This window comes from Arabidopsis lyrata, assembly GCF_000004255.2.
Source record: "Arabidopsis lyrata subsp. lyrata unplaced genomic scaffold ARALYscaffold_4, whole genome shotgun sequence".
Classification (NCBI taxonomy): Eukaryota; Viridiplantae; Streptophyta; class Magnoliopsida; order Brassicales; family Brassicaceae; genus Arabidopsis; species Arabidopsis lyrata.
Genome location: NW_003302552.1, coordinates 19,588,056 through 19,599,978, shown reverse-complemented (window position 1 = coordinate 19,599,978; position 11,923 = coordinate 19,588,056). Strand labels below are relative to the sequence as shown.

Below are 11,923 nucleotides of genomic sequence, written 5' to 3'. Positions count from 1 at the left end.
TAATAATTATTACAATTTCTTAAAATTTTAAACATACATAACATAAATATATATAAAAAAATACAAATCAAAATCGGAATAAGGATTAGTCGTTAGCTTTGGATTTCGCTTTGAGCTTCAATTCTACATTTTATGAGATGATATCATGTGTTTGCAAGCTTATTCTGCTCTCTATCTATCACTGGTGAAAAGTCCAACACACTTGTGAAAAGGAAATAATTCTCTGAAGGAGAATATTGGTTTTGGTCTGATGTTGTGGTTGTCTTTTGTCATATTGTGGGATCTTGGTCCTACTTAAAGCATTCAATGTTGTTATCATCTTTGGTGAAACTGAATCACTGGTTATGAAATTGCGATTGAAATTAAGATCATTGCTCTGTTATAATGCAACTATCCATTGTCTAATCTTCGAAAGAACTTGTGAAAAACTCTCACACTTGTATAACTTTGAAGAAAGTATTTACAGTATTGTTTAGCAATATGGAAAAACAAAATGAAAGGTAATTTTGACATACAAAGTTCTTTAAGAATATAAGCTTATAAAAAAGTTAATGGAGAGAAAAAGAATGCTAAGATTTTGAGCTCTGTTTATTGAACTCAACAACACTTAGTAGTTCCTTTGCCGTAGAGGAGAAAGACTTTGCAGTATCTTCCATTTCCGTCGTCCTCAAGCTAATTCCCTGCAGATATACATACAAACAGATTTTTATCTCTAGAAATGAATCAATCAATGATTAGGTTAAATCTGAAAAAGCCATGAAAAGCACCTCTAACTTTTTCCGGTTGTCTTGAAGTTTGCTCTAAGCCATTTTGGCAGCTCCCATTTCCTGCAATCACAAATGAAGATGAAATCAACGCGAGCTGGAATTACAAACTTGTATAAGGCTTATAGAAGCTTACCTCGGACGAGTTAAACCCGTATTTCTTCTTGATCTGATCGACTGTGGCACCGTTTTTCTCCTCATGCTTTTCTCATTGGTTACAACACTCTTCTCATTCTTAGTTGCCATCTTTTTCAGCTTACCTTTGAAATTGCTAAACCTATTCACCATCTTCTGCTTACTAAGCCGTGACAATATCCCTTGTTCTTTAGGCTTCTCTTGTTGTTGACTATGATGATGATCGTCGATGTCAATGTCATCTTCAAAACGTCAAAAAGAAAAAGATCAGAGACATACGCCAAACTCAAATATTGCATCACGGAAGGACATCAAAAGTGGACCATACCTATGTCTAGCTCTTCTTCAGAGAAACAGAGAGACATACAAAACAGAGATTCAACTTGATATCAAATCCGAATGGAAACAAACAATCTAAAGGCAAAAAATCGTCTTCAATCATGTCTAATAACGAAGAAAGAGACTGATTATGTATTCAAAGCAACCTAATTGCGTTTACATCAAAGAACCCTAATTTATCTTTCATCAATTCCCAATTCGACAAACCCTAATTTCGATAACATCTAAAAAAAAAAACAAATTCATCACGATCTACACAATCAAGTTTCTTCGGATTTTCTCTTCCGATTTGATGATCCACCGTCGGATGATGATGATCGAGACCTTGTTCTTTCTCTGTCGCCTTCGGAGAACACAAGAGAAGAGAGAGAGATCGTGAAATGAAACGGGAAAGAAAAAATTAATTTGTTTTCTCAGTCCACAAACCATGAGAAACTGACACGTATGGAACTCTTGCAGACAAAAAAAAACTCTAAGCTTAGGTACGTTCCTTAGCTTAATTCACATTTTAGATTTAATTTTTGCTTTTTTCTTAAGGATTCATAGTTTATGAGTCCCTTTAGGACCACCATTGGACTTGCTAAGAGACTTTTGTTAGTTATAAGACATATCTCATAAATTAAGAGTTGTCCTAATAGACCATTGATAATGTTGCTCTAAAATCTGAAGCGAAGTGAAAGATTGTTGCCTATACTTTGTATGAAGTCTTTAAAAAAAAAAAAAAAAGTGAGATGTAGCAAAGTCTTTTGGTGAGAGACTTGCATTACCAACTACAAAAGTCTTTTAGTAGTTTCTTGTAATAATTAATGATGGCATCTCCGGAACATACTATTTCAAAGAAGTCGATCAAATCACATATCAAAATTAATTGATTTGAGTTACTTTTTTTTTTCGAGCTTTCCGGTAATTATACAAAAAGCCGACACATAAGAACAACAAAGCTTATGGAAAAGATATACTACTCATCAATGGATGATCCAACTTATGTTAAGGTTTACCAAAACGATCCTATGAATATTTTTGAATTTATAAATGATAAATTTCTACATGAGATAATTTTTGAATGATTGTCATGTGAATCTTGTAAATAAAACATAGTTTTTTTTTTCTTAATGTTATTATTGTCTTTATCTAGGATACAACAAGATTTGTCTGCATCCAATTTCTTTAATACCTTTTTCTACAAAGAACTTGATGAGTTGTAAGGTATTTCATCTCATCACGAGAAAATATTTCTCACATTCTCCTGATTCTCAATTTATCCTTATTATTTATGTTGATTGGTTTATTTGTGCTTTTTCTGCACATTATAACAACTCATATTTTGGTGTGTTTCTAACCATTTTCTTACCAATATTTTGGTCAGAATATGTTTATGTGAAGAACCCCACACTAATTTCAATGCTCATATTCTAGTTCCACTTTCTATGATTAACGAACTGATTCAAAGTCAAATCTTCGAACTCCCTCACGATATTGGCGAGCAATATAAACCTTGTAGTATGCTACCTTGTGCACTTTTCTCAGCTATCTGAAGATGCTAAGATGTTTGGCTTAAAGGTTTGTACCGGTCCTTTCCACCAACACTCATGTATGGTTGGCTACCACGCTGTTACAATGGTAGATGTTATGCTTATTGATGGCAGATGGGTTGCAATCTGTAAAATGAACAATGGTGTGGATGTTGCTTCTCAAAGCTATGCGTATGTCTGTCTATCAACGATGTATATGTTTGTTGGTTGCACTCTTGAAGGCAGATAGTTGATTAGGCCAAGTAGCAGGCCAGTACGTCTCATAACAAACTTTGTTGTTTTAAAGATGCATGAGAATAAAAAGGGTGAGAAAAAACATGATGAGAAGAAACATGACGAGAAAGACCCAAAGAACCCGAAAGAAAATAAATTGAAAGAACCTTGTTCTATGGCGGGTCTATATATTACAGGTTCTAGTTCTAAATAGAATCAAAAGAACAAAATTCTCCTTTAAAAATTATAAAAGTGTTTCATAGAGTCTTATGTTTTTACTGTTTTTAATTACATATCTCATCGATCGCCACTAGATAACAAGTCTGCACAACTGTTTTCATGGTTTTTTTATGTAGTTTGTCAAATCAAAGTACTTAGCAAATTTTTTTGCTTTTCTCGTATATTTGCTGTGTTTATCGTTGTAATTTGTCAAATCAAAGTAACTAGCTAGCACTTATATGCAACTGAGACAAGAAAATCAAAGAAATGGTAACTATAGTTATCAGAGTATCTTCTCATTTGTGTGTCCCTTTAGTATGCGTTACTCAATTGTACACTGAAATTAATGATGAAGATCCCCAGACGGATAGATAAATAGATTAACTTTGTCTCAGGATGGTTAGATTGTGCAATTTCATGTATTCATCATATCGTAAACCAAAAATATTTGGAGCTTGATATCCCCAAGAACAGTAATAATATATTAAATGTTCGAAATCTTTAATTTATTTACAAAAATGCTGAACAAAATTATCAATATATTAAGACCTAATTATGAAATTAATTAAGTTTCGCTAAATACTAGTATATGTTAATGAATCATGGAAGAAAGTGTTGTAGCTGAATTATGATTAGACTTATATCATCCAAAGAGCCTCTCTTAAACGATAGCTCGGCTAGTTTCTTGCAAGCAGAAAGTGTCATTGGATTCTCTACGCCTACGCAGTACGGCCGAACCACATCGACCGCCTCTTGGTTCGTAACCTATAACATTCCAAAAAAAAACCAGCTTCCACATTCAATCCAAATGCATTTCTTGTTATTAAATTTTTGGAATCATGCATTTCTTGTTATGCTTACCTTGTCCCACAGGCCATCAGATGCTAAGATCAAGAATTCGAACTCCGGTTTAATCCGTAATGTTCTGGTTTCCGGTTCGGCTATAACCCACTCCTTAAGATACCGGTCTCCAATTCCTCGTGAGACTGCTAATGTTCCTTGAATTCTCCAAACGCCGTTGCAGCAGTCAACATAACCACCCTACACACACACACACAAAGTAAGTAAACCAAACCCAAAATCAAACACAAAATAAACCTAACCGCGCTACAACATCATTTGAACGCAAAATAGTAGAATGATTGTCAAATTTGCAGATTTCATCAACCACATTTTTAGTATAGAACCGCATTTTCCAATCACACATTCCGAAAATCCATGAATATAATAAAATTTAAATTTTTAATGCATTGTTACTAATCAAAATCCAATGCACAGAGATAAAACTCACCAATGCTTCAATCCTTTTGAGCTCATTTGCTTGAGAAGGATTGTGATCGGAAGTGAGAGCTTCCGCCGTTCCACCACGACTCATAACAGCCCGGCAGTCTCCTGCATTTGAAACCGCAAGCTCGCCTTTCGATATCAAAGCGGTTACACAACACGCGCCGCCTCTAGAACCTTCTTTCAAGAAATCCTCATCCGTTTTGATGTACCCTTCTCTTATCGCTCTCTCCATTGAGCAACCTTCTTCTCCTGATCTCGCCGATGCCATAGCCGACTCAATATTGTTCCCGAGATTCATCGCAGCGAATTCCGCCGCCTTGGATCCGCCGTGACCATCAAATACTCCAAAGAAAGCTTTTTTAACAGCTCCGTCGTCTTTACGATCAACCGCCGCGAAGTACCGATCTTCCATTGGTCCGCGTCTTCCTCTCTTACAATAAACAGAGTAGTATCCATCTTCCTCAGCTTCAACAACCTCCGCTCCTTTCTCCGCCGTCTCTCTCGTCGTACTACACCACGATGCAACCATCGGAGCCGCCGTTAAGTCAAGCATCGGCGGTCGTTTTCTTTTCAACACCGTTTCGGAATCCGAACCAGAACCCTTAGTTGTTGTCTCCCTTGGCTTTCTTGGAGGACAAGCAACCATCGTCAGCTTCGGTGGCGCCGAACGAGGAGAAGACAACGGCGTTTTTACCGACGTCGGAGAGAAAACAAGCGGAGGTGGGAAAAAAACAGGAGATTCCGGAGCCATGATTACAGATCTCTTCATCGCGAAATCGTCGGTGTGTTTCTTCTCTCGATTTCTCGTTTGTTTGATCGGATTCTTGGAGAGTTGCATATAAAGAAATAGGGTTGCTCTTTTTTTGTTGTTGTTGTGTTTATATAATTTCTTGTTGTTTACGTCTGAGAAAACGAAGACCTTGTGAATAGGGGAACAATAGTGGGCGGTTGGATTTTTTTATATGACTAAGTTTCGGTCAATGGTCAACGACGATTATTTCATTTCTCTCTCTTCCATGCTAATTAACACCTTCGTGACCAAGTCTCTTTCTATTTCTCTCGTAATTTTTAGTCAAATTCACGTCGGTGCCCAAATTACCTTTCTTATCAATTTTTTTTTCTAATGGCTTTTATTAAATTGCCATAACGAGATTTGAATAGAAAGGTTGGACTCGGTGATCACGTGAAATCTTTTACCTTTGAATCTATGGTGAACTACATTATGCGCCGTCCATTGAATACAACAGTTGTGTCACATTACTGATTTATTCAATTGAAAATATTTAATTACTGTATTTTAATTTTTTAGTTGTTTTTTTTAAACACACATATATATGGGCATGATGATTCCAAGATTTTTTTTTAAAAAAATTAACTGAAAATATATTAACTAAATTCATTAAAACAAAGCATACATGTGCAGGTTCGTCTCTGACCCATGGCAGAGTGGGCATTTTCAAAGGGCCCAAAATTTTAAAAGTCTTTTATTATATAATTTTGTTGTATGAGTTGAAAAAAAAAACAAATTAATTAAATAAAAGGGCCCATAATTAAAAATGTTTCTAACATAAAAGGCCCAAAAAAATAACTAACCTAGTTATAATTAGCAAAATGTTTCAAAAACTTAATTAATATAATCAAAAAACGTGTAAAATGGTAGAAAATATTAAAAAATGTGTAAAAGAGCCCATATTTTTTTTAAAAAAGTGTAAATTAGCCTGAAATTTTTTAATAATAGGGCCCAAAATTTTTTAAATTCTATTTTTTACATAAAAGGGCTCATATATTTTTATTTTTTTAAGATAATTCAAAATTTATTTATAAAATGGTCCAAAACTTAACTAAAAATTCCATAAAATCTCAAAAAAAAAAATCTATAACAAAAAGTCCAAAAATTTTGTTTGGCGCTTTTTATAAAAATAATTTATTAACGCTCATTTGCTATTCAAACAAAACATTCAAAAATTATTTACTTAAAAGTTTGACTAGAAAAAATAAATATGTGGTATACCGCGGGTCAAATACCAATATTCTATAAATATCGTATAAATAAAAGGCCCATTTTTGTATTTTGCCTAAGGTTGTACAAAAGCCAGAGACGGGGCTGTACATGTGCCTGCTGCAAATATTCCTATTGGTAGAAACATTTTAATTTCAAACCTCATTAAGGATATGAAGAACATGGATTACTTGCTAGTTCCCATAACTAAAGATTTTTATATGGTTTATCATCAAGTTTGTTTCAACAAAGCATAAAGTTAATTTGACAAGCTAGAAATAATTGCATAATACTAAGAATTTAGACGAAAAAAAAGACAAGTAGTAAGAATTAGGGAATTGGTCTTTTTTTTTGGTTAAAGGAATTAGTCATTGCTGGGTCTTCATACCAATTAATTCGATCAACTATGCATGTATCAAATTTATTAGAATCTTACAGGTTTAGATATTTGCATTCGTTACTAATTAATTTCGAAGTAGAAACCATCAACCTTATAAGAACCTGGTCAATGTTATAGTCTTATGGATAATTATTCAAATTTTAATATGTATGAATAAGTAAACTAATGGTTCAAACTCTTGATGGGATGTGGTACTATATTCGTGAATCCAAGTCAATAGATTCGAATAAGGAATTAGAGTTGAAACATATGCCTTTCAAGAAAATCTATCCATTTACAGGAGGAATTTAGGTATTGACATAAATGATTAATTATACGTACTATGTAGTTAGTACATTTACTCTATTGCAAAAATAAGCTTCGTTCATACTTTTATGAAGGTTGTTTATTCACCCCGAATCGTTTTCAAACGTCATAAGAAAAAGTCAATAATTTTCCTGTAGACCTGGCAAAATGTATTGTATTCATTTAAGGAAAGAGGAACAATTAAATACATGATTTAAGGAATCATACCCCTTTTTATAAATGATTCAAGGCATCATATACAATACGCAAGTGTGTACGTATTAATAATGATGTATATATGATTGAAGTTGCGGAACAATTGACCTTAATTCGTCAATAGGAACACAAATAACTTCCCTAGTAAGAATCACTCCCGGTGTCGCCCTTTTTTGACTTGGCAAGCCAATTTGTCACTGTAGTTTAATTTCGTTTGTTTACAAATACAACTAAAAAGAAGACAACATTTAGCTATAACATTGACGTAGCTATAGTATTGAGAGATAACCGTTCAAGACAATAAAAATTTACATTCACAAAACGAATCAAAAGAAGCAACAAGGACATATAACGTTAATAATTCAAATATTGCAGACACATACCAACTACCAAGCATTATGGAATGCTACACAAAATCAGTGTGGTAGTCAAAACCATGGTCGCCGATCCTCAATTTTGAAGAATCCATTAGGCAAAAACAAAAAATAAAATTAGGAGCTATTTTCAGAGATTTGAATCTTTTCAAAGTTGACAAAAAAATATTTGCTACATTTATTTTTCAACAATAAGACTTAATGTACGCTTTCAAATTGTAATTTTATTTTTAAAATGAATATTTGCATATGAATCTGATTAAAGTCGATGAAACGTATTCAATCAATTTGATCGGGAACTGAACATATCTTATGGACCACCTAACGTCAACGAGTTTTTGACCAGCAATTTATACACCTAATTAATAACCATAAGGCACAAATTCAATGAAAATTCACCAACATTCCAATCATGAAACCCATCCGGATTTCTTCTTCACGTACTCCTATTTACTTTCATACAGTATAGTCAAATGATTGAAAGATTTTATGAAAAACAAAGGCAACACAAAAAATAATTTCGGCGGTATAGTTAAAGAACACGCGGCGAAGAAGCACGGCACTCCGACGTTCAAATTATACGTCAGCTAATATAGTCAGACACGTGGCATGTCACCAAAGAAAGAAGAGCATACGTATGACGTTAGATTGTCCCTGAGTCACCACGTCGAACACCCACGTGGCAGCACAAGCAAAACCACCTCCGAATCAAATCGCAACCATATATAGAGCGAGCTACTATAGTCTTCTTCGTATCATCATCAAGTCGTTGTGAGTTTGTTTGGTTTTTACTGTCTAGCGTTTTAATAAACTTTTGTTGCAAGTAAGTAAAGAGCCATGGCGTCTCAGCAAGAGAAGAAGCAGCTGGACGAGAGAGCAAAGAAGGGAGAGACCGTCGTGCCAGGTGGCACTGGAGGCAAAAGCTTCGAAGCTCAACAACATCTCGCTGAAGGTCTTTCTTTCTCTCATTCATGGTTGCGTTTGTTTCAAGTTATATATGTATATAGACAATAGTAATGAGATTAATGTTTGTGGAATATTTATTATATGAAGGGAGGAGCCGAGGAGGGCAAACTCGAAAGGAGCAGTTAGGAACTGAAGGATACCAGGAGATGGGACGTAAAGGTGGTCTTAGTACCGGAGACAAGCCTGGTGGTGAAAACGCTGAGGATGAAGGAGTCGAGATAGACGAATCCAAATTCAGGACCAAGACCTAAATCGAACTCCCCACGGATGTAAGATTAATCTGGTTTACATCTTTTCATGTAGTTATATGTTGGGTTTAGTTTCTTGTCGTACGTAAGTTCTTTAGTTTACGGGATGATGATGACCATGTGTATGTTTTCGTCTACGTACGTAAAGTGTTTCGTTTGTGTTCCAGTACCCGGGTCTCTTCTTTAGTAAGAAGTTTGAGTATTTTGAAATCTCAATATAGTGTTGTTGGAGTCGTGGTGAGTGAAATTTGGAAGTTCAAGTAAAAAACAAGTACTAAAACAACCTGATAGAGAAATTCTTCGAGAGAGATTTAGCTCCCAAGTAAAAACAAGAAGTAAAACAACCTGAAAGAGAAATTGGTCGAGAGAGATTTAGCTCTCTTCACGACTAGAATAAGAATTGTCAAATTGCGGTGCCTGAACATCCAAAGATAAGTACGCATTCGAATTAGAAATAAAACTATTATTCAATGTTCTTAGATGGATAGGGAAATTTCTCACAGCCGTTTTGTGTATAGCACAACGTTCAATTTTGTTTTACTAAACGGTTTTAATGCGTTATAAAATCATACATAACGGTTTTAATGCGTTATTGAGAAATTTCCCTATCCATCTAAGAAATTTTCTAATTCGAATTCGAAAAAGAAATTTGGTAAGACACGACCGGTTCAGCAGTAGTTTCTCTCTCTCGACTAAACCGATTATCCCCGGTATTTAATTAAAAATCGGTTTAATAACAAACCGGTTCTCTCTAATTTCTTCACCGTCGCTCTCTCGTCTCTTCTCCGGCGACTTTGGACGTTCCCGTTGAAGTCGGAATCTGGTGTTTTGTTAGTTTGAGAGCTTCGTAAATTTTTCAACTTTATCACATTCAATCGAAAAAACATCAACTTTTGTAGATAATATACAGAGAGAGCAACTCGTTCCATGTATCAGGCAATCCCGGAAGACACCAATGATAACAATCAGCAAAAGTTCTCGGATCCAATTTCTGCTCCGGCGTTATGAGTTTCCCACTTCTCGAACCGTAAAATGAGGTATGCCCATCTTTTCTATACTCTGACATTGTCGTTATGTTGAGGAAATGTATCGGCACTTTTGTTGATTTCGTTACATTCACTGCGATTTCGTAAAGTCTTCGATTTGTTCCAACATCTATTGGTCTTGACATATTTAGTATTGGTTCTGTCTCTTTTTCGCACTTGTTTCCTTCATTGAATCCCCAATCTGAGCTTCTGTTGTAGTTGAAAACGATTAGTCTCTGCAAAGTTTTGATTTTTATGGGTGTTTGATGATTTTGTACCTGATATGAGTTGGTGACATGCTGCTGAAGAAGATTGATGTTTGATTTGGGTTTATGTTTTGTTCTAGCCAGTTTGTCCATGTTGATAACACTTGTTTGTATACGATATAGATTCCGATTTCATCGTAGTCTTTTGAGTCACCTTTGTTGAAAGATTCTTGTTTTCTTCAAGCATCAAAGTAGAAAGTTTTATCAAGATTGGCAATTTGAAAGTTTGGAACTTGGTAGAGAGATTGTCTATCACTTACAGAACTTTGATCTTGGAATGTCTGGTCCACCATATGTAGGTGTTGAATACAAGGTAGTCTGCGTCTTTCCAGTTCTCGCCGTGTTTCGAGATTGATTGCGGTATGATTACTGGATCAGTCTTCCCGTCTCTCTTGTCTGGAGGATCAGTGTTTGATTCTACTAAGAAAGGTGCCCAGTAAAATGCTATGGTCGCATTGTACTCCTACACATTCAAAATAGTAGAGAATGTAAGATTTGGAGTTCTTTTGCTTCTTGGATTATTACTTTTTTTTTGCTTATAAGATGTAGTCTTTAAGACCTCTGTGTTGAAGATTGACATTTGTGCTGTGTGTTTTAAGGTCTTTTTGCCTGAGTGAATCAAGGATTGGACCATACAAACCATGGATTGCCACTGATTGTAATGTATTGAATCACCAACGAACATCAGTTTCTTTCCCCTGAGTTTCTCTAGCAGCAGCTTTCCGTCGAACCTAGAAAGCGAAAATAGAAGGTATTTTGAGAGAAGAAGAAAGTGTTACTCATTTTGCTTATCTTTGTTCTCAGAAAGCTGGACTACTGACCTTGGCAAAGAGCAATCTCGAGGTTGCCATCTCCATTTCTGGTACTTAGAGTCTGGTCTCCCGTTTCTCGTACATGCCACCCACTCTGAGAGAAACTCACATTCATCTTCTTTGTATAAAGGATGTGTGATGTTATCAAGAACCCATTTTCCTGTGAAAACATCGCAGGCTTCTAATGGAACAACATCAGTCTTCTTGTCTTTATCTTCTTTGCTTTGTTGTGGTGGACTGATGTGTTCTTGCAGGTTATGTGTCTTGAATTCCTGAAACTGGCCAATCCTCAGCTGCTTCTCGTTGTAAAGATAGCATCCGAGAAGGAATACGGGTAGAAGAATGACGGCAAAGTATAGCAGAGAAAGGTAAGCTTTCCTTTCTCTGCCATCGATTTGTTTCATACGTTGTTCGTAGTTGGTTTTGGTTTCTGGAGATATGAGAATAATGGTTTCGACAAGTATGAATGTTGGGTCGTAGTTGGTCTATCAAAGAGTCTGTAGTTTCAACTAATTCAACACATTTTTACAATCATGGAGCTGATAATACATACCTACTAATTTGTCATTTATTGAAATTATAATATGTATGTTCCCAACGGCGGATCTACAGGGCACGTGCCCTAGGCTACTTCTTGAGAATTATCTAACAAACCAAGAATTATTCATTGGTAATGGCCCTAGGCTACTTCTTGAGAAACCAAGAAAAATAGTTTTTATAGAAAATTTGGTGTCTTTTTGGAAAAAATATTTAGTCAATACATGTTTTTGATTGGTGCCCTATATAAATTATTTTTCTGGATCCGCCACCCTATGACATGTAAACTTTATTCAACAAATTTGT

The 11,923-nt window shown here is 35.2% G+C and overlaps 4 protein-coding genes across 4 annotated transcripts; 1 reads left to right on the top strand and 3 right to left on the bottom strand.

The window, feature by feature from the left end:
- Nucleotides 1-421: 421 nt before the first annotated feature.
- On the bottom strand, nucleotides 422-1,670 carry LOC9317768. Its single transcript, XM_021028808.1, has 4 exons — nucleotides 1,228-1,670; nucleotides 901-1,141; nucleotides 768-827; nucleotides 422-680 (listed from the first exon to the last, which is right to left on the bottom strand). The coding sequence occupies exons 1-3, from the start codon at nucleotides 1,262-1,264 to the stop codon at nucleotides 770-772; spliced, it is 336 nt and encodes a 111-aa protein (XP_020884467.1). The 5' UTR covers nucleotides 1,265-1,670; the 3' UTR covers nucleotides 422-680; nucleotides 768-769.
- Nucleotides 1,671-3,663: 1,993 nt separating this feature from the next.
- Nucleotides 3,664-5,723, bottom strand: LOC9317767 (probable protein phosphatase 2C 30). Its single transcript, XM_002879805.2, has 3 exons — nucleotides 4,494-5,723; nucleotides 4,064-4,243; nucleotides 3,664-3,967 (listed from the first exon to the last, which is right to left on the bottom strand). The coding sequence occupies exons 1-3, from the start codon at nucleotides 5,325-5,327 to the stop codon at nucleotides 3,803-3,805; spliced, it is 1,179 nt and encodes a 392-aa protein (XP_002879851.1). The 5' UTR covers nucleotides 5,328-5,723; the 3' UTR covers nucleotides 3,664-3,802.
- Nucleotides 5,724-7,844: 2,121 nt separating this feature from the next.
- LOC9315918 (em-like protein GEA6) lies at nucleotides 7,845-9,148 on the top strand. The gene is made up of 2 exons (XM_002881654.2): nucleotides 7,845-8,715; nucleotides 8,817-9,148. Exons 1-2 carry the CDS (start codon nucleotides 8,601-8,603, stop codon nucleotides 8,978-8,980), a joined length of 279 nt encoding a protein of 92 aa, XP_002881700.1. The 5' UTR covers nucleotides 7,845-8,600; the 3' UTR covers nucleotides 8,981-9,148.
- Nucleotides 9,149-9,827: 679 nt separating this feature from the next.
- Nucleotides 9,828-11,620, bottom strand: LOC9315917 (protein trichome birefringence-like 30). The gene is made up of 5 exons (XM_021028838.1): nucleotides 11,090-11,620; nucleotides 10,828-10,999; nucleotides 10,529-10,731; nucleotides 10,281-10,445; nucleotides 9,828-10,212 (listed from the first exon to the last, which is right to left on the bottom strand). The coding sequence occupies exons 1-5, from the start codon at nucleotides 11,482-11,484 to the stop codon at nucleotides 9,864-9,866; spliced, it is 1,284 nt and encodes a 427-aa protein (XP_020884497.1). The 5' UTR covers nucleotides 11,485-11,620; the 3' UTR covers nucleotides 9,828-9,863.
- Between the last annotated feature and the right edge of the window lie 303 nt (nucleotides 11,621-11,923).

Excerpts from the sequence above, each read along its gene's own strand:
- LOC9317768 (XM_021028808.1), bottom strand. The coding sequence starts at position 1,264 with ATGTCTCTCTGTTTCTCTGAAGAAGAGCTAGACATAG. Across the intron at positions 1,142-1,227 it reads TGAAGAAGAGCTAGACATAG|ATGACATTGACATCGACGAT; the intron begins GTATGGTCCACT and ends GACGTTTTGAAG. Across the intron at positions 828-900 it reads ACGGGTTTAACTCGTCCGAG|GAAATGGGAGCTGCCAAAAT; the intron begins GTAAGCTTCTAT and ends TTGTGATTGCAG.
- LOC9317767 (XM_002879805.2), bottom strand. The coding sequence starts at position 5,327 with ATGCAACTCTCCAAGAATCCGATCAAACAAACGAGAAATCGAGAGAAG. Across the intron at positions 4,244-4,493 it reads TCAAAAGGATTGAAGCATTG|GGTGGTTATGTTGACTGCTG; the intron begins GTGAGTTTTATC and ends GTGTGTGTGTAG. Across the intron at positions 3,968-4,063 it reads CTGATGGCCTGTGGGACAAG|GTTACGAACCAAGAGGCGGT; the intron begins GTAAGCATAACA and ends GGAATGTTATAG.
- LOC9315918 (XM_002881654.2), top strand. The coding sequence starts at position 8,601 with ATGGCGTCTCAGCAAGAGAAGAAGCAGCTGGACGAGAGAGCAAAGAAG. Across the intron at positions 8,716-8,816 it reads TCAACAACATCTCGCTGAAG|GGAGGAGCCGAGGAGGGCAA; the intron begins GTCTTTCTTTCT and ends TATTATATGAAG.
- LOC9315917 (XM_021028838.1), bottom strand. The coding sequence starts at position 11,484 with ATGAAACAAATCGATGGCAGAGAAAGGAAAGCTTACCTTTCTCTGCTA. Across the intron at positions 10,732-10,827 it reads TGTCAATCTTCAACACAGAG|GAGTACAATGCGACCATAGC; the intron begins GTCTTAAAGACT and ends TTGAATGTGTAG. Across the intron at positions 10,446-10,528 it reads CATTCCAAGATCAAAGTTCT|AAAACAAGAATCTTTCAACA; the intron begins GTAAGTGATAGA and ends TGATGCTTGAAG.